General features: G+C 41.3%; 1 protein-coding gene across 1 annotated transcript in view; it reads left to right on the plus strand.

Annotated features, from left to right (window-relative positions):
- The window catches only part of LOC140194614 (BEN domain-containing protein 4), a 71224-nt gene that overhangs the window by 26233 nt on the left and 17648 nt on the right, over positions 1-27343 (plus strand). Inside the window, exons 2-4 of the mRNA XM_072251854.1 lie at positions 19057-19614; positions 20711-20802; positions 25903-26143. Coding sequence (XP_072107955.1) covers positions 19057-19614; positions 20711-20802; positions 25903-26143 — 891 coding nt within the window. The remainder of the gene's footprint in view (positions 1-19056; positions 19615-20710; positions 20803-25902; positions 26144-27343) is intronic.

Raw genomic sequence — 27343 nt, forward strand, 5'->3', positions numbered from 1 at the left:
AATGGGTCTAGGTCCTTGCTGAGGCAGGGGTTCAGTCTAGTCATGACCAACCTCTCAAAGCATTTCATCACTGTAGATGTGAGTGATACGAGGCGATAGTCACTAAGGCAACCCACATTATTCTTCTTAGGCACTGGTATAATTGTTGCCTTTTTGAAGCCAGTGGGAACTTCCACCTGTAGCAATGAGAGGTTGAAAATGTCCTTAAATACTCCCGCTAGTTGGTTGGCACAGGTTTTCAGAGCCTTACCAGGTACTCCATCGGGACCTTCTGCCTTGCGAGGGTTCACCCTCTTTAAAGACAGCCTAACATCGGCCTCTGAGATGGAGATCACAGGATCATCAGGTGCAGCAGGGATCTTCACAGCTGTAGCTGTGTTCTCCCTTTCAAAACAGGCATAGAAGGCATTGAGTTCATCATGATCTTCTCAACTGGTGGTGCATAGGAGAATGTGTATCCTTTTTCCTGTGAGGTTGACCTTGTTCATTAGGCCCACTGTGCCCAACACTGCTGTACTCTCTTGATTTAGGAAAGTACAGTAACCACTGTCTTGTTACCTTTCTTAGACTTCACTTGTACTGGAATTATGGGAAGTTTACAATCATGATCACTAACCCCTGTAAAGCCATTAGACATCAGGGCACTACTCACTGCTGTGTCTGATTCTTTCATGGTTTGTTTAGATTCTGCATGCTTTTCATCAGAGTGAATATGAAGTATGGAGGGATGCTTGCCACTGCATACCTTCCATAAAGGAGACTTTCCACAATCCTTACTGATGTGTCCTGTGCACTAACAGTCAAAGCAGACACCATTTTCTTTCAGGAAGGCAATCTTCTCAGTCTGAGCCCTTTTCTCCAGATGAGGGCCTGAGTCCAATTTATGTTCACCCTTGAGGTACAGACAAACGCTTTTGCCTGACAAGACAATTTCCGTTCCATTAATTCCAGGTTCAGTTTTAGCTTTATTTTGCACAGAGACCACAGTAGTGACAAAGTGGCTTCCTTTAGCCTGCGAATAAAATAGTGACTGAGCTTTGTTCACACCTTTGCTCATTGTTGGTAATGTAACATCCTGTATATTCCCAAACACCAGGTACTATTCTCAAAAGCCCTCATGAATGCATAATATTGCAATGGTTCACCATTAAAGATTTGAATCTATCTTTTAGGCAGAGATTAAATGCATTATTATTGTACCAATAAAGTTGTTATTTCATTTGCTTCCTCATGGCTTCCATAGTACCATTCAGACTTCTATCATCTAAAACAAGAGTACTTACATGCTGTAAGTTAATGTCCCCATGAGAACTTTGAGCTGGTGGATATGACACAGGTTCGGAATGCCTCCTTACTGCCGGCTGAGAATGAATACCCTGAACTCAGACATGTGAGGAACAGATGAATCAACATTGACATTGAGCGTATCGGGTTTTCTCTGTGTCATCAATATAGGAACTTGCACTATACGACTGTCCTGCTGAAGTACTCTAACACCTGCCTCATTTGAAGCCCTTAGCATTTTAATTTTGGCATCTACGTGCAATTTCTTCCTGAAACATAAGCTTCTGAAGCTGCTCCTCTGGCTCTTCCAGCACATTTGTCCTTCAATAATCGTTGCCATGTGGTCAATGCAACTAAGTTAGCCTCCATTTTAATTTGTGCAGAGGAGGTATTCTTTACAGAAGATGCTCTGCTTGCAGCAGAACTAGGAGCACAAATATTTGATGCACTGTCACTCAGATTTACATCATTCTGTGGGTCCTTCGCTATGTACTAGTCAAAACTTGCCTTGGAATTTGAGAACAACATGACTTTCAACAACTTGCCTTGGAATTTGAGAACAACATGAATTTCAAAACTTGCCTTGGAATTTGAGAACAACATGAATTTCAACAACATGACTTTCAGCATCACATGTCTGGATCAGCCATTGTTCAACATCCCCTATGTTTGCATGACGAAGGGGTTCAATAGCTACAAAACTTTCAGTTTGCTTATTTTGCTCTGGCTGGAATTAAAGACAATAATATGTAATGTTGCTTAGCAACAGCTTCACAGAGACTAGTCAAATCCTTAAGATAAGATTGCACTTGTAAGACATTTTCCAAATTCCCATAAGACCCTTAATTAATGGTATTAAATCTTTAATTTTGTTCAGACTCTTCTTGTATTCCTTTTGAAGACTTTTGATTCTACTTGCTAAGGTTTTCAATGTAAGTTTAATTTCTCTTTTAGCCCTGACTTCAAGGTCACAGACATCATTTCCAAACTTTGATTCACTCATGTTACTTTTTCTAGCTGCACCACTTGCTGTTAACTCTTTGTTTGGCTGGTGAATCGGCAATATTCCAATTCAATAAGTATAGTCAACAACAAACTATCCATGCATCCACAGTGCTTAGACAAGACCAAACGAACAGCATTCAATTGAAATATTAGCATCGGAATATTTCAGCACTTCAATAAAACAAATTGACAAACCCTCAGGCAAACACCACGCCATTGAGTAATGGTCCCCAGTGGATGGGCAGTGCTGATCATTCCAGACTACGTTTAAACCACAAACACACAACATGAGTCAACAAAAGGCCATTACTTGCTGCAAGCAAGCTGCACTGGCTTCTCAGTATTGCAATTCCAATTTCACCAACAGGTCCGAGACTATCTTTAAATATAGGCTCGTGTTCGTTTGGTATAAGTATTTTTTTGTTGACAAAATGTAGCGGTTATGTGAAAACAAACCAAAACCGTTAAGGGACTAAGCTCGGGGGTTGACACAGTATGATACACTCTACAGTAATGTAGTCCTATGTTGAAGAAATTATATTCGATCCTTTATTAAGAAACCTACAAAGATGAACAACCTTGTAATGATATAAAACTAGTGAAAGTAAAACTAGCAATATAACAAAATAAGCAGTCAAAACATGTTCAAATGTACTTAAGTATTAGCTTATTTAAATTGACAACAAAAAACTATCATTCTGGCTGCCTGTTTTTCTAAACTAGACTAAACTGAACTAAGACAAAGCATGAATACATAACTATACCATTTGCTTCTATCATACCCCAACCCATGTGACAAATTACCCATAATAAATGTGCTACACAAAATACAATACGGAAGACAGAAAATAGATACTGTACATTGCTCCTACAAATATCTTTTCCTTGAAAAATGTATTGATTTTGGTCTTAAAAGTTTAGATTCTAGTGTTCATGGCCTTTATGAAGAATGAGTTCCATAGTTGCACCTGTCACTATTTTCTAAATGGCCCTAATTTTAAGAATAACTTGGAATCCTCCAGCAGAATAGTTTAGTTTGGCTAGTCGATCAAGTCCCTTAATTGCTTCAAATACATAACTAAAATCACCCCACAACTAACAAACACAGAAATACCAGGCAGATTAGCACTATCTATCCTCTGTTGGAAACCACTTTTTCTTTAAATAATATTTTTTATAAGATTTGTATTTTTTTAACAAGCTCATGTATTTTTCACACTCACTGGCAGAAAGTGATATAGCAGCTAAACTAACAGTTCATCACTGATCTTATTTTTCATTGGCTAAATATTAGCACATTACCCACGCAATGTAATTGTTTTAATTATGTAGCCTATTAACTAATTCATCACTCTCCAAGGAATTGATCTGATCTATAAAAGTAATAGGATTTTCAGAAGTGCCATCTTTTATTCCTTTGTGTGACACCCCTTAGCATAGTTTCTCAGCTCTTTATTTAGTTTGCTTAGTATTTGTATGTTTGTTTGTACTCTAAAATAAAATGAAATCTTGGAACTAAGACTGCTCACTATTTTTGACTCCCAGGAGAACGCTAAGGATCAGAAATGAAACAGAAATCCAACAGCTCATAATGTGATCCTTTAAGTCTCTATATCATTCTGTTATTCCTCCCTGAATACTTCCATGTTTCATTTCTTGTTTCTCAATTAGTTTTCCTAACATTGGTACCCAAACCTGAATTGTGTATACCAGATAGGGTTTGACTGAAGTTGTGTCAAACTGAAGAGTCACAGCTTGCTCCATCCATCAATATAACTTACTATGCTTCCTAAAATAATGCCCTCTGCAAACTTGAATATTTGGCTTTTTACTCGTTTTTGTATGGCTGGAGCAGCATTTATAAATTGAGGTTTATTAACCATGATTTAATCAATTTGGAGCAACCATTATCTCAAAAGTAATACCATTGAAATTGTGTTATGGACAGGATGTAACAGCATCTCCTAAACGCAGAGATTCTGCAGACACTGGAAATCCAGGGCAACACACAGAATGCTGGAGGAACTCAGCAGGTCAGGTTGCATCTATGGAAGGGGATAAACAGTTCAATGCTTCTGGCCAAGACCCTTCATCAGGACTAGAAAGGAATTGGGGAAAAAGCCAGAATAAAAAGCTGGGGGGTGGGGCGGGGGTGAAGAGAGAGGAAGATGCACAGGCTGGCAGGTGATTGGCGAAGCAGGGTGAGGGGAAAGATGGATGAGTGGGGAAGGGGGAATGAATTGAGAAGCCAGGAAGTGATGGATGGAAAAGGTAAATGTGGAGGAATTTGGCCAATTGGGTCGGGTTAATACCTTTGCGAGACTATAGAATTGTGTGTCTGTATTGTTTAATGCCTGGATCAGCAGAAAATCATGGAGCTGCCCTCTGTCTTACTGCTGTAGACATAAGATTATGTGATGTTGCCCTCTAGCCTACAGCTGTACACCACGCGACTTCGGTATTTGTCCCTATAGCTTGCTTAGAACAATACCAAATATGGAAATGTTGAACAAATCATACCTGCTAGAATCGGCCAAAAAGGGGTGTGTGTACTGATTGTAAGCAGAGTTGTTGGTCTCGGAAGGGATGGTTCTCCATGTCACGTAAATAAAGAGTCTCCTATAGAATACCTGGGTGTGAGTCTTGTGTGGAAAAGGAAATTCCCTAGCATTAAAGAATCTCATGGGACAGGAAAGTAACTGTTCTTGAACCTGGTCGTGCAAGTCCAGAGACACTTGTAACTTCTATCAGAAGGCAGAAGCGAGAAAAGAGTGTGGACTGGGTGATGAGGACCTTTGATGGATACCACTTTCCTACAGCAACATTTCAATGCTCAATGGTTGGGAGGGTTTACCCATGATGTACTGAGCCGAATCCACTACCTTTTGTAGGTTTTTCCGCTCAAAGGCATTGGTGTTCCCATACCAGGCCGTAATTCAGCCAGTCAGCACACTTTCCACCAGATATCTGTAGAAGTTTGCCAAGATTTTTGATGACATGCCAAATCTCTGCAGACTCCTGAGGAAGTAGAGGCACTGTCATGCTCTCTTTGCAATTATATTTATATGATGGGTCCAGGACAGGCCCCCTGAGATAGAGCCAGAATGGGGGAATTGAAAAGGAGAGAAGGAGGAGTGAGGAGAAATTACTGCAAGTTAGATAAAATAATGTTCATGCTGTCTGGTTAGAGGCTACCCAGGCAAAGTATGTGTTGCTCCTCCAACCTGAGCATGCCCTCTTCGAGGCAGTAGAGGAGGCCGTGGACTGACATAAGACTAAGACCTAGGAGCAGAATTAGGCCACTTGGCCCATTGAGTCTGCTCTGAATGTCAGAATGGGAATGGGAAGTAGAAGGAAAACAGGTGGCCACTGGGAAATCCTGCCTTTTGTGGCAGACAGGGTGAAGGTACTCATCTAAGCATTCTCCCAATCTACACTGGGTTTCACTGATACAGAGGAGACCACTCCAGGAGCACCAAATACAGTAAGTGACCCTGACAGACTCACAAGTGAAGTGTTGTCTTACCTGTAAGTACAGTTTGGGTTTGGGGCCCTGAATAGTGCTGTATGGTGGAGGCTGAATGATGGTAATGGCCGCTCATCCACAGGCAGAAGAAGATTTGTGCTGCGGTTTTCGCATGAAGTGGTCATGGTATCTTTCTACAGTTGCAATCTTATTTAACACTTTCAACATCCTTCAAACCTGTTTAATCCCAGTGATTTTTTTGCTTTGGTTCTTAAATGAGTTCATTGTGTTCATGTATATGGTTGAGTGACAATTAAATTTGAACTTGAACTTGAAATTAAAGCAGAGTTTTATATCCAGGATGTACTTTCTTTGTCCCTTTTGAATTAACGCAGGGAGGATAGAACCAAAGGGTTCTTCTTTAACGTCAGCAAGACAAAGCAGATGGTTATTGACCAGGAGAACATGTACCTCTCACACATCGTTTTACATCGGCTGCACAGCAGTGGAAACTGCAAGCAGTTTCAAACTTCTGGGAGTGCACATCGCACACACAACCTCTCATGGTCCCAGAACACATCCCACACAGTCAGGAAAGCTCGCCGCCACCTCTACTTTCTAAGTAGGTTAAAGAAAGCTGGATTTTGCACATCCATACTCACATCATCCTACAGATGCTCAGTAGAGAGCATCGTGACGAGCTGCATCACTGCTTGGTACGGAAGCTGCACTGCGGCAGACAGGAAGTGGGTAGTCTGAACTGCTCAATGCATCAGCAGCACCGGCCTACCCACTATCAAGGGCATACAGTATGTATAGAAAGATACCAGAAAAAGGGCCAGGAACATGAAGGATCCCACCCATCATCCAGATTGTTTGTTCCACTCCCATCAGGACGGAGGCCATGTAGCACGCACGCCAGAATCGCCAGCTCAAGAACTGTTACTTTCCCCAAGCAGAAAGGTTGATCAACACCTCCACTTTATTATTTCCTGTCAGTCACCTTATGTACAGCCTGCCATCACTTTATCGACATTCAATCAATCTATATAAATAAGCTATCCTATGTATTAATATTTATTGTGCTTTTTATTATTACTGAGTTCTTTATCATTTGTGGGTTTTTTGTGCTGCATCGGTTCCAGAGTAAGAATTATTTTGTTCTGCTTTACACTTATGTACAGGAAATGACATTGAACAATTTTGAATTAAACACTTTTGTGGTGAGTTGAGGCAGTCAGTGAGACCTGTGGCATTGAACAATATAGAATGCTTACAATTTGCACAGCCTCTGAGCCATGGCATCTCAATGAATGTGAGAAGGATGTGATATTTAACAGCGTCTGGAGCCATTCATGAGGTTCTGACTTCAGAGTTCTGGTGATCATAGTGTTCAGCTATGCATCAATAACCCTTGTAAAGCAGCTCATCAACCGAATAAGAGCGTGGTAGCTGCAGGTAGAGTGTGTGAGCATGAGAGCAGAGGTCTGCAGTAGTACCCAGGGCAGGGTCTGCTAATTCACAGATTATATTAGTCCATGTTTTGGGCTTAGCTGTGATCTTCCAGCAGTGATCAGAATAGGTTATTGACTTGACAAGAGTTACTCCAAAGTGCCAAGAAGTGATTCCCAAAATAAACTTAAGTCACTGAATTCTTTATTTTGACTCCATGTTGGCTAGTCAATGTTATTCATGTGTTAACCAACACCATTCTGTTTTTATCTTGGCTTCGGCTGTTTTTTTTCTCTTATATTTCTTCACTGGGTTATGACTTTTGTGTCTCCTGTCACAAATTCTGCTTCTAAACATTTTATTAAAATTACTGTTCATATTTGCGCCATCATCTTCCAAACTATTGTTGTCCAGGAAAAGCAGCATACCTTCATGTGTGTGCTATACTTTTAAACATTGCTACTGTCCCCAATTGCACTCCTTCTTTAATTACCACTTTTAAAACACCAGATTGTTTCTAAAAGCCCTTCCTGATTCTTCCTGAAGCACCAAATTCCTTGGTGTGCGCATAACCAATAATCTACTCTGGACCCACACCACCTCTTCATTACTCAAGAAGGCACAGCAGCATCTACACTTTCAGAGAAGATTGAGGCATGCAAGGCCCGCCGCTCTCTTTCTAACAACTTTCTACAGGAGCACCATCAAAATTGTCCCGTCTGGCTGTGTCACTGTGTGGGACGGGAGCTGCAAGGCATCGGACTACAAAACCCTACGGAGGATAGATAGTAAAAACAGCGGAAGGAGTCACCGGGGTCTCACTCCCCCCCATTTGTAACATTTACCAGGAGCGCAGTATACAAAGGCCCAAAGCTTTGTCACGGATACCTAGCATCCATCCCACAATCCCTTTGAGTTACCAGCATCAGGAAGGAGGTACCAGAGCATCAGGACTAGAAGTGTCAGGCTGGGTAACATCTTCTTCCCCTGGCTTATGAATACCCTGGTCGCATCACTGGGACAGCAAGCTGTTTACTGTTTACCTGTGCTGTACACTTTACATGCATTTTAAATTGTATTTTATTAACTTATTTGTGGTAATATTTTGTTTTATGTGCTGTGTATGATACATGTTTTGTTGGTGCACTGTGATCTGGAGGAGCGTTGTTTCATTTGGTTGTATATATGTACAGCCAGATGACAATAGACTTGAATTTGATTGAGAGCATCCTATTGACCTACCTAATCTCCTTTTTAATAAAAATATGTGTCATTTCCTTCTATACTGTTCTTGTCTATTTTGTTTGCTTCTTTTTACTTTATTTCCTGCTCTAACATTCCTGTGGAAATACCACTTTGGCATCCCACCTTGACTCTGGGTCAGAATGTATTTGAAACCTTGGCAACCTCCTGTTTCAATATTTCTAACTGCTGGACCACTATTTGATTTGGACTTCACCCAAAGAATTACTCAGGCTCTCTTTTATGTCACTAAAAAGAAATAGTTTTTCATTCTGGCTCTGTTACCTTTAATTATGCTTTGAAATAACTCTAAGTCTAATTAGTTTACAGTCATGGTTTTCCTTGTGGCTTTAAACATTGAGGTCAGTACTAGTAGAGTGCTATGAAACATGCTTCACATTGTGGATATGCAAGGTTCTTGATGCTTACCAAGAATCCCTTTCCCATTTTGATGGCTTTTAAAACTACTTACATTCTAATTTGTATGGTTAAAATGGGATGTGATGCCTGTCAACTGTTTGTAAGGATCCCATGTGGATTGGTGTGGGCAGTGGGAGTCAAGTTCTTAAAGGGCATTCAAGACACCGACCTAATCTTAATATGACATTCACACAATACCATATCAATGGGGATCTCATTGAATTTAAATGGTTGCATGGTTAGCATAGGCAATGAAAAATATCTTAGCTATACATTGTGTGTTTATTCATGGGTGGGACAAAATTGCTGGAGAAGTTTGAATGGTACCTGACAGCGCTGGGCTCCCTGGAGTCTTTGCAGTTAATGCTGAGACTATACAATGGAAGGTTTTCCATCACGGCATCTTGTGGGTAGCCAAGTGCTGCACAAAAGAAGCAAAGCATTTTCTTTCCTCTCTACTAACCTAGTGACGTAACCGGGTTCTTAGAATATAGGTGGATATATATTCTAGAACTATAATCAACCCAAGTTTATTTACACCAGCCACTTTCATTCAAACTGTAGTTTTAATTAGTTTGTATGCAATGCAAAATAAATGTAGAGGATGTTTTAGACAATGATGCTCAAAGTTCAAAGTAAATTTATTATCGAAGTACAAATATGTCACCATATACAATGATGAGATTCATTTTCTTGTGGGCACACTCAAAAAATCCAGTAAGCACAATAAAAAACCATGAAAGACTGCACCAACAGGACGGACAAACAACCAATATGTAAAAGACAACGAACTGTGTAAATGCAGAAAGAAAGGGAATAAAAAACAAAATAAACAAACAAACAAGCAATAACTATTGAGAATGTTAGATGAAGAATCCTTCAAAGTGAGTCTATAGGTTGGGAGCAGTTCATTGATGAGGCAAGTGAAGTTATTCCCTCTGGTTCAGGAGTCTGATAGTTGACGGGTAAGAGCTGTTCCTCAGGTGTGAGTCCTGAGGCTCCTCTACCTTCTTCCTGATGGCAGCAGCGAGAAGAAACTATGATCTGGGTGGTGGGAGTCCTTGATAATGGATGCTGCTCTTCTTCCGACAATGCTTCTCTTCAGAAAATCTGTAATTAAAGCTACAGTATTAGCTAAATGCAGACTGCCTCTTCGGTTTCAGTCTCATGCTTCACACTGGCAAACAAACACTGCAAAATGACATTTAAACAGGTTTCTAAAGGTTGTGAGTTTAGTATTATCTTATGGTGGCATGGCAATTCTTATGGCTTTATTAGTCTCATTTGTATGCAAAACCGGCCTCAGACTCAGATCTTTTGTAGCATATCTATTTTGGTGATGACAGAATGTCAAACATGCCTGTACATCATCTTATGCATATTTATGAATCATCACATAAATGACAACCAATCACTGCTGAGTGTACCAAACGTTTAAAGCATTATTTCTGTGGCCAGAATTCTCTGTGTGAAACTATCAGCAGTGCTGTGTATTTGGCAGTAAAATTTATCTTCATTGAATCAAACAATGCAGCTAGGGAAGAAAAATAATTAATGATCCAAAAGACTTAAATAAATATCTGCATTTTTAAAACTGTAGAAAGAGTGAAATTGTAATTTGTGAGTAGAAACTCACAACAATGGCATTTATTGAGCAGTTTTGATGTGTGTTTACATTGTATGTTTGAAAAAGCCTTGGGTCCCACTCAAATCGTTCTTAAAATAATAAACTGCTGGTAGAGCTCAGCAGGTTGAGCATCATCTGTGGAGGGAAAGAGATGGTTGACAATTCAGGTCAATACCCTGCATCAGGACTGAGAGTATAGACTGGGGCAAGGTGGCCCATACAGTGAGGAGGTGCTGGTTGGTCATGGGTAGGGATGGGGAGAGGGACTAATGAAGCCAGCTGAGGGAGAGGAAGGATTGAGACAGCGGCTAGTAAGCGATAGGTAGAAACATGAGGAGAAGAAACAAAATAGGCAGGTAGAGCCGGATGGGAAGGCAGCTGGAAGGTAGAGATCGGCTGCCAGGTGATACGTGGAAATAGAAAAGAGCAATAAAGGCAGATGGAAGCACGATGTGGAGGGGATAGGAAAGGCGAACACTAAGGTAGGTAGGAATGTGGGTGATGGGCTGATGGACCCCAGTGGTGAGGAAATGGGGATGGTACCTAGGTTATGGCAGGAGAGGTATGAAAATGGTGAGCAAAAGGAGAAGAGATCCATGTGGACAGTCAGTAGTGGGAAAGGGAGACTGGAGAAACGGATTATATATACCTGTGTCTCAGCTATTGCCTTCTTCTACCTGGCTCCATTTACCCATCATCCTCTCATCCCATCTGGTTCCACCTATCAGATTGGCTCCATGGCATTCTAAAGGGGAAGGTGAGCACCCAGAATTCTGAGTGAATAATGACATAGGTAGGAAAAGGGAGGAAGTCCTGGAGAGGATTTTGGGAGTTAGGTAGAAAGCTGAAAAGCAGGACCTCCAAGATAGTAATTTCTGAAAGTTGCCTGTGCCACGTACCAGTGAGGGTAGGAATAGAACGATTTGGCAGATGAATATGTGACCGAGGAACTGGTACAGGGGGCAGGGCTTCAGATTTCTGGATCATTGAGGTCTCTTCTGGGAAACTATGACCTGTACAAAAAGGACAGGTTATTCCTGAATCTGAGGGGAACCAATATCCTTTTTGGTGGGTTTGCTAGAGCTGTTGGTGAGGGTTTAAACTAGATTGGCAGAGGAATGAGAAGCAGAGTGATAGGGTTGAGAATGGGGCAGTCGGTGTACAACTGGGTGCAGTATGCAATGGGACTGTCAGGAAAGACAGGAAGATGATAAGACAAAATTACAGTCAGTGAGATGAGTTGCAATGTTACAGGGAAACACAATCTAAAAGGGCATCAAATACAGGGCTGAATGTGCTATATTTGAATGCACACAGAATATGAAATAAGGTAAATGATCTTTTAGCACAGTTAGAGAATGTTAGGTATGACTTTGTGGGCATCATTGAGTCATAACTGAAAGAAGATTATAGTCAGGAGCTTAACATCCAAGAATACACATTGTATCAAAAGAACATGTAGGTGGGCAGAGTGGGTGGGGTCTGTTGGTAAAAAGTGAAATCATATTCTTAGAAGTGATATAGGATCAGAAGGTACAGAATACTTGTGGGTAGATGTAAGAAACAGCAAGGGTAAAAAGACCCTGATGGGAGTTATATACAGGTTTCCAAACAGGAGCCCTGAACGTCAATATATCCAGGGCTTTGTGGGAATGGGACCCGCCCTCAGGGCTTCACAACCGGCCATTTTTTGATAAGCCATGGATGCAGCCTAGAAGACTAGCATGCCTTCAGGGCGCCGGATTTTTGTGACTCTGGGGGCAGGAGGATTCAAGTTCGGTACCACCGCAGAAAACTGGTGTGTTATGGGGGTACATGGAAGATTGAAAGCAGTGAGCTGGCTATCACCTACCAAGATCTTTGGGCACAGAGCTCAGAAAATGCGAAGCAACAGACTTTTAACATTGTAAATCAGTGAGTTGCTTTGTTATGTCTCCCCTCTCGCTGTGAAACAGGGACATCTCTGTTACCCTTATTAGGGAGAGAGAGAGAGAGCCTGTGGTATGTCAAGTACAGGGTGAACGAGTAGTCTTTAGAGTACTGCAAATCTGTGTCTTTATTGATGCTTTGCTGCACTCTTGAGTGCTCGATGGAGGGGGTCGATGCTTTTTTGCTTGTGGGAGAGAGTGGGGGTCATCGTTTTGCTGCTGCTTATGCGTGGAAGGGGGAGCTGGGGGGGGCGGGCTTCAGGGTTCTGACATTTAACTGCCATTCATTCTTTGGGGCACTCCTCTGCTTTTGTGGACATTTACAAAGAAAATGGATTTCAGGATGTATATTGTATACATTTCTCTGACATTAAATTGAACCTATTGAAAAGGGCAATATTACAATAGTCATGGGAATTTTCAATATGCAGGTAGTTTGGGAAAATCAGATTGTTGCTGGATTCTAAGAGAGAGTATTTGGACAATGTCTACAAGATAGTTTTTTAGAGCAGCTTGTGGTGGAGCCCACTAAGGGAAAGGCCATTCTGGACTGTGTGTTATGTGATGAACTGGATTTGATTAGGGAGCTTAAACTAAAGGAACCCTTACAAGACAGTGATCATAAATATGATAGAATTTACCCTGCAGTTTGAGAGGGATAAGACAAAGTCAGATGTATTAGTATTACAGTGGAGTAAAGGGAATTATAGAGGCATGAGTGCACATGACTGATGCTAGTTAGAAACTATTTAGCAATAGTCTCCCATTTCATTAAGTGACATGGTGGCCTAAATGTAAAAGGAATCCTGACTATTTTCTTGATTCATTTTTGTTCTTTGAGTTGTCCTAAGTAAGAGGCTACCTCAATTAACTTGAATCCACCATAATGATTTAGCTTGTTGGTTATGGGTCAAATCTTAAACTTAACCATCAATGATACCAATATAAACTAATATGTAAATTAGGAGCAGAAGGAAGCCATTCAGCCCCTTCGATCTGCCACTTACTAAACCCTTGGCTGATTTGACTGTATCGTCAGTTCCTCGTTCTTACCCACAACCTTGCTTATCAATAACCTCCCTTACGCTGCCTTAAAGTATCCAAGAATCTTCTTCCACTGCCCTTTGAGCAAGAGAGTGCCAAAAATTCATGACCTTTAGAAGAAACAAAATTGCCATACCTCTGTCTTAAATGAATGACCTCTTTTTAAACAGTGCTGACTAAATCATGATTCACCCACAAAAGTAAACCTCTTCTCCGCATTCACTTTGCTGCATTTTTACAGTTGCCATGAAATGAAACACTTAACTAAAATGAGATTAAAGGAGATTAGTTTTACTTGCCACATGTACATTGAAACATACAGTGAAATGCATTCTTTGCGTCAGCGACCAACACAGTCCGTGGGTGTGCTGGGACAGCCCGCAAGGGTCGACATGCTTCTGGTGCCAACCTAGCATACCCACAACTCACTAACCAGAACCCTGTATGTCTTTAGAATATGGGAAGAAACCATGAGCCCCTGGAGGAAATCTACATGGTCATGGGGAGAATGTACAAACTGTTAACAGTCAACAGTGGAATTGAGCCCAGGTTGCTGACACTGTAATAGCATTACACTAACCGCTATGCTATCGTGTTCCCATTCCCATGTGGCCCCATATCCCATTCAGATTTTTATTAAATATTCCAACTTTTACATTGATCCACCCACGACGGGTGGAATAAAGATTTAAATATGAGAAATTTGTTGCAGTTATCCTCACATGATCGTTTTTAAGGCAACAAGTGCTGGAGTATCTATGTGTCTTGCCTAGTGCGTGGGATACCTCATGAGTATAAATGTCAAGGTCCCATGGTGTAACTGGGAGCGCGTTAATTACTATTGCCTGGGTTTGGAAAGCCAGGCAGTGAATGTGAGATAGAAAAGGAAGACTTCGCTACACGAAGGCCCTTTACAACATTTCTCATAGCAAACTGGAAAAAATTCACTTCTGTCCATTAAGAAAGTCTTCAGTCTTTCCACTTCTCTGATCAGCAACCTTCCCCCAAACTCACAGCATCTCTCCCTACCTTCTGCTGACTTGCCCAAACCCCAATTACCAATCCTTTCCCAGTTTAAAACCATTTGCATAAATGGTAATTCATCTCTGTTTCATCAGGCAAAAGACAAGGAAAATGACAATAATATTGTGAGATTGGGTTAGTTCTGAGATTAAACACTAAGTAGTTTCTCAGTAGGTTTGGAGGAGAGGAGAGTTCCTAACACTCAAGACTGTCAAAAACATTCAGTCATCTCTCTCAAAGTAAAGCAGTAAACATCTGTGTAAAATTGGGTTAAATTAATAGAGCAGTAGACCAAAGTGAGTCAATTCTACTTTGCAAACAGGAAGTGATGACTTGACAAGATAAAGAAAAGATGAAGTGGACTTGCCAAAGTACAGCTCTCTTGGACTAGAAATAATGACTTTGCAGAATAATAGCTATACTGAATCACTAATGTATTTTTCTCCGGTTATTTGCATAGTATACAGTGAAGAGCTTTCTCGGTCCCATTTTTGTAAATTGTGTAATGACACTTGTTTCAGTTCGACTGAATTTGAGAGTTTTATGTGAGTTTTATAGTCTTTTCAAGTAAGGGCATTTGCAAATGAGTTAAGTGTGTGATACGTTGGTTATGATCAACATACAGCAGTGTTATGCGAAACTGTTCTTCTCACATACTACTTAACCCACTGCATCCAAGTCAACGTATACATTTATATCACATTTCCAGCATCTGCAGTTTTTTTTTATATTTTCTGTTTTTTGACTCTCATCTAAGTGAGGAGATAAACATAAATTTTCCAAACGAGTAGTCCTCACTTGGTCAACAGAGAAAGCAAACTCCAGGGGCTTTCCCCCCTTGTTCATTTGGTTTTATCATAGGACTCGCTTATTTCCACTCTTGAGCTCTAAGGAAAGGTTTACACCCAATATATTATTTATTCCTACATCTTTACAGATGTGCATACCCAGCATTAATTTTTCATCTATAAACCCATACTCATTGGATAAATTTTGTAAATGTTCGGCAAGTCTGCCTGCATTTGTGATGAAAGGTCACCGTGCTGAAGTGCGATTGTCTTTCTTCACACTCTCTGACCTACTGATGATTTCCAGCACTTCCTTTTATTTTAGGTTCTAGCATAAGCAGTATTTTGTGTTTGTAGTATTTTTGTGGGGAGGGAATCAGATCAGCAAGCTTGTATTTTGATTGCTTATCACTAAAAAGAGATAATTAACTTAATATAATGTACAGTATTTCAATGTGACCTAGTTAATCTACAGTCACTATTTTTCCAATGGTCCTTTCACTGGGGTCAGTTACTAGTTTCCTTTTTAATCTTACTCTTGTTCTACTTTAATTACAATGGAATGAAATGACTATAAGATCTCACCTGCTGCACTGTAAGCAGTACCACCCTGGGCTTGCATCCAAGGCACTATGCTACCCTCAACATGGCATTGACACTAAACTGCTAACTTCCCTCATGATCTGTAGACCAGTTGACGGTTTCATGCCAACAAGAATTGGAGCAAATCCAGCAGGAGCTGGAGTCATTCTGATAGAGGACTACACCAATCCAAGAGCAATTGGAATCATTCCAACTCGAACCAGAACCCAAAGATTGGATGGAATCCCAGCCCAGAAGAAGGCAGAGGTCAATCTCAGAAGTTGTACCCTTGGAAGCAGCTGTGTCCAAATCCTAGAGCTAAAGCTACACCAAGAGCAGCTAGTGAACAAAAGAACATAATAAATAGAAACAGATATAGGGTATTAGACCCCCTCCCCCCACCACACCGCCGTGTCAGCTCCACTATTCAGTGAAATCTTGGCAAATTTTTATTCCAGCGATACGTCCGTGCTTTGATATGCTTTGATTCTCTTAATATCTAAAAATCAATTGATCTCCATCTTGAATATACAAGTCATATCCTCTCAAACTGAAGACAAATCTTTTATTATTTATACCTTACTGAAATTCAGTAAGAAATATCTCCATTCTACCTCTGATAACTTGGTTACTTCTTGTTCTAAAAAATAATTTGCTCAAAAAATATGAGTGGTCAACTTTAAATTAGACAGAATACAGTGTATACAGTGGGTGTTGTCATTTGATAGAATTGTGAATGCAGTTATCTGCCAAATAAGGTCAAAATGTTGCATCATGGCAACAAAGATGTTGCTGCAAGTTAAGCGCATGTACTGATCATAGGCTGTTGTAATGTATGTAGGCTTAATTTAAAAAGAAACCTGTATCCTGTAGGATGAATCAATGTGGTAGTTTCTCAGGTTCAGAATACTACATCATGGTGGTTGAGTGTCTATCTATTAGTATTAAACAGGAATCCAAAATTGTCTTAGCAAATCATTCCATTGAGGGTGGGATTCAGTGTTGATTTGTCTATCAGTTGTTAAGTGATATCAATGAGCATAGTACATTTCCAAACTTTCAGTGTTTCACTACTTCTCTGTGCAGAGCAGCCTTTCTCAACCTTTTTGCCCTGGAGGAACCCTTGAAATCAATTTCGGGTCTCGGGGAACCCCCGCATAAAAATTATTGTATCTGCAGCTCACGGTACATTAGCATAATCGGTAAATTGTAGATATAATAATCCCCAAATAATTGTCATTGCTCTTTTGAGTAGAGAATGAATTTTTAGCCAACTTTTCTTGAAAAAAAACAGCTTAGCTTACCATTCTTGAAATTAATCTCTTTCTTTCCCTTTCACAAATGTAAAAAATTCATAAGGCAAACATAATAAATTTCTGTTAAATAATTGGTTTAAACCAAAATGATATTTAATTTTTCTAAAGGTAGGCTCAGCTCGGACTTCAACAAATGCACAGAGTCTTGTCATCTTCAGAAGTTTTCTGATGACTCTGCCATAGTTGGATGCATCAGCAAGGGAGATGAGGCTGAGTACAGGGCTACGGTAGGAAACTTTGTCACATGGTGTGAGCAGAATTATCTGCAGCTTAATGTGAAAAAGATTAAGGAGCTGGTCGTAGACCTGAGGAGAGCTAAGGCACCGGTGACCCCTATTTCCATCCAGGGGGTCAGTGTGGACATGGTGGAGGATTACAAATACTTGGGGATACGAATTGACAATAAACTAGACTGGTCAAAGAACACTGAGGCTGTCTACAAGAAGGGACAGAGCCGTCTCTATTTCCTGAGGAGAATGAGGACCTTTAACATCTGTCGGACGACGCTAAGGATGTTCTACAAGTCTGTGGTGGCCAGTGCGATCATGTTTGCTGTTGTGTGCTGGGGCAGCAGGCTGAGGGTAGTAGACACCAACAAAATCAACAAACTCATTCGTAAGGCCAGTGATGATGTGGGGATGGAACTGGACTCTCTCACGGTGGTGTCTGAAAAGAGGATGCTGTCCAAGTTGCATGCCATCTTGGACAATGTCTCCCATCAGCTACATAATGGACTGGGTGGGCACAGGAGTACATTCAGCCAGAGACTCATTCCACCGAGATGCAACACTGAACGTCATAGGAAGTCATTCCTGCCTGTGGCCATCAAACTTTACAACTCCTCCAGGGTCAGACACCCTGAGCCAATAGGCTGGTCCTGGACTTATTTCCTGGCATAATTTACATACTACTATTTAACTATTTATGGTTTTATTACTATTTAATTATTTATAGTGCAACTGTAACGAAAACTAATTTCCCTTGGGATCAATAAAGTATGACTATGGCTATGACTATGAGTAGATTCAATTTTAATTACTGCTATTTACAATATGAAAATTTATTGACGATGTTGAATAGTAAAGTTACTAAAAACCATAAGTCAAAGCAGGGGTTAATAAAATATAAAAAAGAGCGGCATAGTAAATGAATGAGAAAACCACAAAAAGTACAAAAACTTCACGATACAATTCACTTCTAACCTACACAATCCATCTTTTGCAATGTTTGCAACAACAGCTGAGTTGCGGCATGTAAAAATTCGTTCTTTAGAGTGAAATTTTCTGTCCAATTTTCTACTACACTTATAGAGTGTGTTTGCTTCCATAAGTCAGTCAGTGTTGCGTAATGGGAAGTTGGGGGACGTAATTCAGGAGGGAGAGGCTGGTGTCACAGCCCAAGCTGGCCGAGCCCATTCAATGCTCGGAAAACACACTTCACACTGCTCATCGGTCTACCATCCTCCTCTCGTTGCAATACAGCGCTCGCCAATTATCAGTGACTTTCCCTGCCTCGCATCAAAACTGAGAATGGACTCAACCAGATAAACACAGTCCTACAGCACACTGCCATAGTGGGCTGAGAGACCGCTAACAAGATTGCTAACTGGGCTGCTCGGTCACTGTCCACCACTGCTAGTGCTACCATTGCACGTTACGTGAAGTTCAAAAAATGATATATTTTTAAATCACGATCACCCACAGAACCCTAGGGTTCCATGGAACCCCGGTTGAAAAACCCTGGTCTAGAGCAACGAAAGTCATGTTAAGACAATTAGTCAGGTGGAGAAGTAGAAGGTTGGGGGGGAGATGTAGTGGCTGATCAGGGGACTTTGTTCTTGCTAACTTGTAGAACATTGTGTTTTTCTGTTGCACCACAGAGAGCCGCTTAATACTTGATGCCTTTGCACAACAATGCAGTCGAGTCCTGACTCTCCTGAAGGACAATGGAAAACTTCTCGACAGCAGCCACCCTCAAGTTATTTCATGTGTGAAAAGGGAGAGTGGATGTTATGATGAGCACACAGGGCAGTGTCAACTTGTCAGAGGTGACCCCGTGCAGCCACAGACAGCAAGCAACCCTGAGATGGAACTGGAGTATGTGCAGAAGAGACATCAGACCTCAGCCTTGCTACGGGTATTTACTGATTCCCTTCAAAGTTACCTCCTGACTGGAGGTCGACCTTCACAGAGTAATGTAGAAGGAAGTGAGTGCAGTCACATAACAGAAATGGATCCACTTTCCACATCTCCTACCCACACGATGGGAGGGTGGACATCCCCAGCAACGTCAGAATCTCATGTCCATCCGTCATCAACATTTCCTGAGGAGGAAGAAGAGGATGGCTACTGTCAGAGATGCCAAGAGCTGGAACAGGAAGTAGTTTTACTCCAACAGGAAAATGAGGAGCTGAGGAGAACCTTGGATAACATTCCAGGTGTGTAAAGCTTAAACCAATCATTCTATTACAGTTCCATCATAGCCACGGTAGATGACAACTGTTATCACCTGTTACGCTAATGATTTTACAGGCAGAGGGGAAATGAATCTTCTTAAATTTCAATTTTATCGCGTATCAGATTTAGTTTTAGGATATTAGTCCAACTTTAGGACAGAAGTTAATGTTACAGGAATACTTTCCTTGGAAACATATAATGCAATAGTTGCAGTTTGGTCAAACAAACATTTTACCCTGGGTGCTGTGACCGTGGCACTAATTTGTTGACAAGATGAAACTGGGATGGTTTAATGTGATCTGGTTTCTCCTTTCCTCTTTGAGAGAAATGAATCAATGAAATAACCTGTCCCAGGGGTGGTGGAGGACAGATAATTAGATACATTGAAGGTGGAGATAGATAAAAGTCAATGAATTGAGGGTTATGGAGAACTGATACGGAATAGGAGTTGAGGCCAACAGGTATCTGTAATGATCATAATTCAGTGATAGAACAGACAAGGGGCCGAGTGGTCAACTGCTCTTATTTTCTTGCATTCTTTTGTTCTATGCACTGATTCTAAATCTTGACAACACAGTATTTTCTGATTAGATTCTAGTAACTCCAGCAACAGTACATGTGTTCTACCTCTTGGCCTATTTCATTTGTAAAATTTGCAGTTGTGTGGTATGATGCTTACAGCTGTCACCATTCACAGTGTAAGACAAAGTGAATTTACTGTAAACTCTGCTTTAAGTGTTGAATGGGTCAGATTTTACACAATTTTAATTTTATCTGAATGATATCAATCTTTATTTCACAGATGTCCCATGAGCAATAACTTCACAGAGGTTTGTCCATAACTTGTTATTAACAGAAACTCTTCCTTGCTGCGAGTTAAGTGTTTTTGGAATTTGCTTTAAGAGTGAGGAAAGTCATCTGGTTAGCATTTTGTAATTATTATAATTAGATGGTCCTGAAAATAACCTTTTAATCTTTGTAAGATTTCACCTAGTTGAATGATGAAGTAGTTTTTCATTCTATTAATGTTTCATGATTGTATTAGGTGATTGTTTGAAATGATTTTAATCTATGCAGTGCCCTGCCAGACTGTTCTTGATTATTACAAGACTGTCCTTCAGCATCACAACCAACTTGTTCAACCAGTCCCAGAGGAGCAGCCACCAGAGGTAAGTACTTTCGAGAAAGAACAACTTCATGATGAGTTCTTGTGGTTCAGATAGAGCGAATGTCAATTTCACTCAAAAGTGTAACTGCTGCTTCTCTCTCCACAGGTACTGCCTGATTGCTGGGAATGTCCAGCATATTCTGTTTTATTTCAGACTGTCAGTATCTGATGTTTTTTTCTTAGCATATAGAAGAACATAGAAAACCTACAGCACAAAACAGGCCCTTCAGGTCACAATGCTGTGCCAAACATATCCTTACTTTAGAAATTACCTAGGGTTACCCATAGCCCTCTATTTTTCTAAGCTCCATCTACCTATCCAAGAGTCTCTTAAAAGACCCCATTGTATCCACCTCCACTGTCATCGCCAGCAGCCCATTCCATGCACTCACCACCCTCTGCATTAAAAAAAAATTACCCCTGACATCTCCTCTGTACCTACTTCCAAGCACCTTAAAACTGTGCCCTCTCATGCTAGCCATTTCAGCCCTGGGAGAAAGCCTCTGACTATCCACAGGATCAATGCCTCTCATCATCTTATACACCTCTATCAGGTCACCTCTCATCTTCCATCACTCCAAGGAGAAAAGGCCAAGTTCACTCAACCTATTCTCATAAGGCATGCTCCCCAATCCAGGCAACATCCTTGTAAATCTCTTCTGCACCCTTTCTATGGTTTCCACATCCTTCCTGTAGTGAGGTGACCAGAACTGAGCACAGTACTCCAAATGGGGTCTGACCAGGGTCCTATATCGCTGTAACATTACCTCTCGGCTGTTAAACTCAATCCCATGATTGATGAAGGCCAATGTACCATACTCCTTCTTAACCACACAGTCAACATGCGCAGCAGCTTTGAGTGTCCTATTGACTCGGACCCCAAGATCCTTCTAATCCTCCACACTGCCAAGAGTCTTACCATTAATACTATATTCTGCTGTCATTTTTGACCTACCGAAATGAACCACCTCACACATATCTCACACATATCTGGGTTGAACTCCATCTGCCACCTCTCAGCCCAGTTTTGCATCCTATTGCTGTCCCTCTGTAACCTCAGATAGCCCTCCACACTATTCACAACACCCTCAAACCTTGTGTCATCAGCAAATTTACTAACCCATCCCTCCACTTCCTCATCCAAGTCATTTATAAAAATCATGAATAGAAGGTGTCCCAGAACAGATCCCTGAGGCACACCACTGGTCACCGACCTCCTTGCAGAATATGACCCGTCTACAACCACTCTTTGCCTTCTGTGGGCAAGCCAATTCTGGATCCACAAAGCAAGATTCCCTTGGATCCCATGCCTCTTTATTTTCTCTATAGCCTTGCATGGAGTACCTTATCAAATGCCTTGCTGAAATCCATATACACTACATCCACTGCTCCACCTTCATCAATGTGTTTAGTCACATCTTCAAAAAATTTAATGAGGCTCATAAGGCATGACTTTGACAAAGCCATGCTGACCATTCCTAATCATATTAAGCCTCTCCAAATGTTCACAAATCTTGCCTCTCAGGATCTTCTCCATCAGCTTACCAACCACTGAAGTAAGACTCACTAGTCTATAATTTCCCGGGCTATCTCTACTCCCTTTCTTGAATAAGGAAACAACGTCTGCAACCCTCCAATCCTCTGGAACCTCTCCCGTCCCCACTGATGATGCAAAGATCATTGCCAGAGGCTCAGCAATCTCCTGCCTTGTCTCCGACAGTAGCCTGGGGTATATCCCGTCTGGTCCCAATGACTTGTATAACTTGATGCTTTCCAAAAGCTCCAGCATATCCTCTTTCTTAATGTTTATATGCTCAAGCTTTTCAGTCAGCTGTAAGTCATCCCTATAATTGCCAAGATCCTTCTCCATAGTGAATACTGAAACAAAGTATTCATTATGTACTCCAGCTACCACCTCCAGTTCCATACACACTTTTCAACTGTCACACTTGATTGGTCCTATTCTCTCACATCTTATCCTCTTCCTCTTCACATACTTGTAGAATGCCTTGAGGTTTTCCTTAATCCTGCTCGCAAAGGCCTTCTCATGGCCCCTTCTGGCTCTCCTAATTTCATTCTTAACCTCCTTCCTGCTAGCCTTATAATTTTCTAGATCTCTATCATTACCTAGTTTTTTGAACCTTTTTAAGCTTTTATTTTCCTCTTGATGAGATTTTCAACAGCCTTTGTACACCATGGTTCCTGTACCCTACCATCCTTTCCCTGTCTCATTGGAACGTACCCATGCAGAACTCCACACAAATATCCCCTGAACATTTGCCACATTCCTACCATACATTTCCCTGAGAACATCTGCTCCCAGTTTATGCTTCCAAGTTCCTGCCTGATAGCCTCATATTTTCCCTTACTCCAATTAAACATTTTCCTGACTTGTCTGCTCCTATCACTCTCCAATGCTATGGTAAAGGAGATAGAACTGTGATCACTATCTCTAAAATGCTCTCCCACTGAGAGATCTGACACCTGACCAGGTTCATTTCCCAATACCAGATCAAGTACAGCCTTTCCTCTTGTAGGCTTATCAACATATTGTGTCAGGAAACCTTCCTGAACACACCTAACAAACTCTACCCAATCTAAACTCCTTGCTCGAGAGAGATGCCAATCCATATTGGGGAAATTAAAATCTCCCATCATGACAACCCTGTTATTATTACACCATTCCAGAATCTGTCTCCCTATCTGCTCATCGATGTCCCTGTTACTATTGGGTGGTCTATAAAAAACACCCAGTAGAATTATTGACTCCTTCCTGTTTCTAACTTCCAACCACAGAGACTCAGTAGACAATCTTTCCATGACTTCCTCCTTTTCTGCAGCCGTGACGCTATCTCTGATCAGCAGTGCCATGCCCCCACCTCATTTGCCTCCCCTCCCTGTCCTTTCTGAAACATCTAAAGCCATTCCTGTTCCTGAGCCATCCAAGTCTCTGTAATGGCCACAACATCACAGCTCCAAGTACTGATCCATGCTCTAATCTCATCCCCCTTTTTCATGATAATCCTTGCATTAAAATAGACACATCTCAACCCATCAGCCTGAGCACATCCCTTCTCTATCACCTCCCTATCCTCCCTCTCACACTGCCTACAAACATTCTCTATTTGTGAGCCAACCGCCCCTTCTTCCATCTCTTCAGTTCAGTTCCCACCACCACCACCCCAGTAATTCTAGTTTAAACTCTCCCTACTAGCCTTAGCAAACCTCCCTGCCAGGATATTGGTCCTCCTCGGATTCAAGTGCAACCCATCTTTATTGTACAGGTCACACCTGCCCCAAAAGAGGTCCCAGTGACCCAGAAATCTGGAGCAACATTCACAACACGCTGGAGGACCTCAGCAGGTCGGGCAGCATCCGTGGAAATGATCAGTCAACGTTTCGGGCCGGAATCCTTCGTCAGGATGACCTTCATCTGTCCTGACGAAGGGTTCCGGCCTGAAGCATTGACCGATCATCTCCACGGATGCTGCCTGACCTGCTGAGTTCCTCCAGGGTGTTGTGAGTGTTGCTTTGACCCCAGCATCTGCAGAGTATTTTGTGTTTATGCTCCAGAAATCTGAATCCCTGCTCCCTGCTCCAATCCCTCAGCAACGCATTTATCCTCCACCTCACTCTACTTCTATACTCACTATTGCGTGGCACAGGCAGTAATCCCGTGATTACTACCCTTGTGGTCCTGCTTCTCAGCAGTCTTCTTTGACAATGTTCTGTAACACTGTGATTGCATGAGCAGTGTTTTCTTTATTTTCATTTTAATTTTTTCTTTCTTAATAAGTTCTTTACCCATGAGCTGTGGGTATAGGGAATGGAATGCTGTGCCAGGGGAGTGGTAGAAGCTGATACATCAGAGGCATTGAAGAAACTCTTAGATAGGCACATGGATGGTAGAAAATGGAGGGTTATGTAGGAGGGAAGAGTTAGATTGATCTTAGAGAAGGTTAAAATGTGGATACAACATCATGGGCCAAAAGGCCTATTCTGTACTGTAATGTTCTATCTTAACACTGGTTAATTCTGTGTCAGTTTTCGGTGCGTTAGCAAATAGTACATCCAGGATTTCTAAATATTGTTTGTAATTTAAATTATGGTTAAAGGATATGGTAATTCCCAAATATGACCTTCATGACTAATGACTGTAGGATTTGACAGTAACAGTTTGTATTTCTGATGATTTTTGGGTTAGACTAAAAGCTCAGTTATGTACTTTCACTTTATTTGTTTTGCGTTATACAATGTTGCAACTAAGCCCAGCAAAAGGTGTAAGAACCTTTGAATATCTTTAGATACTCAAAGCTAGGCATTATTCTTGTTTCTGTTCTGTGAACCTTATTTCATAACCACTTTATCGCCTGTCATGTTGGAGGGACAGAACTAAGCATTGTGCTTTAGACATGGGCTGAGCGACAATCTGTACAGAGTCACAGTGATGTCCACCGTTTTGTTCTGAATTGACATTCCCTCTTCTCCCCCCTTCCACTGGGCAGAAGATACAAAAGCTTGAAAGCACATACTACCAGGCTCAAGGACGGCTTCTACGTGGTGTTATAACACTATTAAGTAGTTCTCTGGTATTATAAGTTGGATTTTTGAATTCACAATATACCTTGTAATGAACTTGCACCTTATTGTTTACCTGCACTGCACTTTCTCTGTAGCATTCTTTATTCTGCATTATTGTTTTACCTTGCTCTACCTGAATGGACTGTGTATTGATCTGATCTGTATAAACAGTATACAAGTAAAGTTTTTCACTGTATTTGGTATACTTGATAATAATAAACCAATTCCATTGAAGCAACTTTGTATGTGTGATAGCCACGATCCCATCTTCCTCCACTAAGAATATAGGGAATTCCTTGAGCTGAAAGCAGTACAAAATTGATTTACTAACGCATTACAATTTGAGTGAGTGTCTATATACTTCTTTTAGTAATCTTTATAATTTCATTAAGCTCTGAAAGGATTTTGTTGCCTGATGATACTGAATAGAAGAAGCAGTTTTGAATGTAGTGTTGAGTTCCCATGTTAAATGCAGTTATTATGGACTTGTTTTCAAATGTTTCTCATTTTCAATTTTCAGGGGAACAAACAGTTGTTGACCAACTATCCAGTCTATATCACCAGTAAACAATGGGACGAGGCTGTCAATTCATCTAAGAAAGATGGCCGTCGACTACTCCGTTACCTCATTAGATATGTGTTCACAACAGATGAGCTGAAGTATTCGTGTGGCCTGGGGAAAAGGAAAAGATCAATGCCACTTCGGGAGCCAGGGCCTGAGAGACGTCCCCTCGACCCAGTCAAAGTGACCTGCCTCCGAGGTATGAAATAAAGTTACCGTGCCCACTTTCTAGAAGGGATGTAGATACAGACACGCAAAAAAACTGAGAAAGAATTGTTGAATAGCATTGCATGCTTTGCCCATATGCTTCCTGCTTCGTGCTCTGATTGCGCATAGTGGGCGCAAAGTTCTCTCATGCTGATCCACAGCTTCAGAGCAAGTGAACAAAGTCAGGCAGGCTGCAGGTTGGGGGACAGGATGATCTGGGATGGCAAGAGAGGTGCAATGAGTGAGGAGGATTGGAATCTCCTGATAGTGAGTGATTGGGAGGGGGTTGAGAGGGTGTCATGATTGGCTGCTGGGAAGGGATGAGATCACACTTAGACTGGGATAGGATGTTGGGGGCTGAAGAAGACCAGCAGCAAGAGGATGTATAGACTGAAACACTTCCTTTCAATGAACAAGATCCTATATTTATCTGTCAGCTAATACCTTTCATTTAAACTGACAGTGTGTTTTGATTTGACACTGAATGAATCCTGTGGACGAAAAAGCTCAGTACCTGATCGGTGATGCAGTAGCTGATTCAGTTAAAGCCGGAGCCTATTATGCAGGTGCTGGGTACTGAGCAAAGATAAAAACAGCAAATGCCCACTGCTGATACTACTGCTTGAGAGGGCAGATGCAAGAGATCAGGCCAAGCTCAGGTTCATCTCCTTGATGCCATGCATGAGGAAATAGCCTAAGCTAATGTGAAGATGTGTCACTGGCAAAATGCTGGAGCAGGGAAGTCACTGCACAATCAAAACCAATGGATGGATATTCAATCAAATAATGAGTGTTTTTTTATTACTTTGTAACATTAAATCACTCACAAATGGCAAATAATTGTGCTCAGGCATTTCTGTGTGTATTAAGCACTATAAGACCATAAGACATAGAAGCAGAATTAGGCCGTTCAGCCCATCGAGTGTGTTTTGCCATTCGATCATGGCTGCTTCATATTCCCTCTCAACCCCATTCTCTGGCCTTCTGTCTTTAACCTTCACCACCCTTGCTAATCGAGAACTTATCAACCTCTGCTGTAAATATAGCCAATGCACTGACTTCCAGAGCCGTCTGTGGCGATGAAGTCTACAGATTCTCCCCCCTCTGGCTAAAGAAGTTGCTCTTCATCTCTGTTCTTATTGAACAAACTCCGACTCCTTGGTCTAAATATACCTCTGTGCAATTGGGTGTT

Source organism: Mobula birostris, chromosome 3 (genome assembly GCF_030028105.1).
Source record: "Mobula birostris isolate sMobBir1 chromosome 3, sMobBir1.hap1, whole genome shotgun sequence".
In the NCBI taxonomy this organism is placed as follows: Eukaryota; Metazoa; Chordata; class Chondrichthyes; order Myliobatiformes; family Myliobatidae; genus Mobula; species Mobula birostris.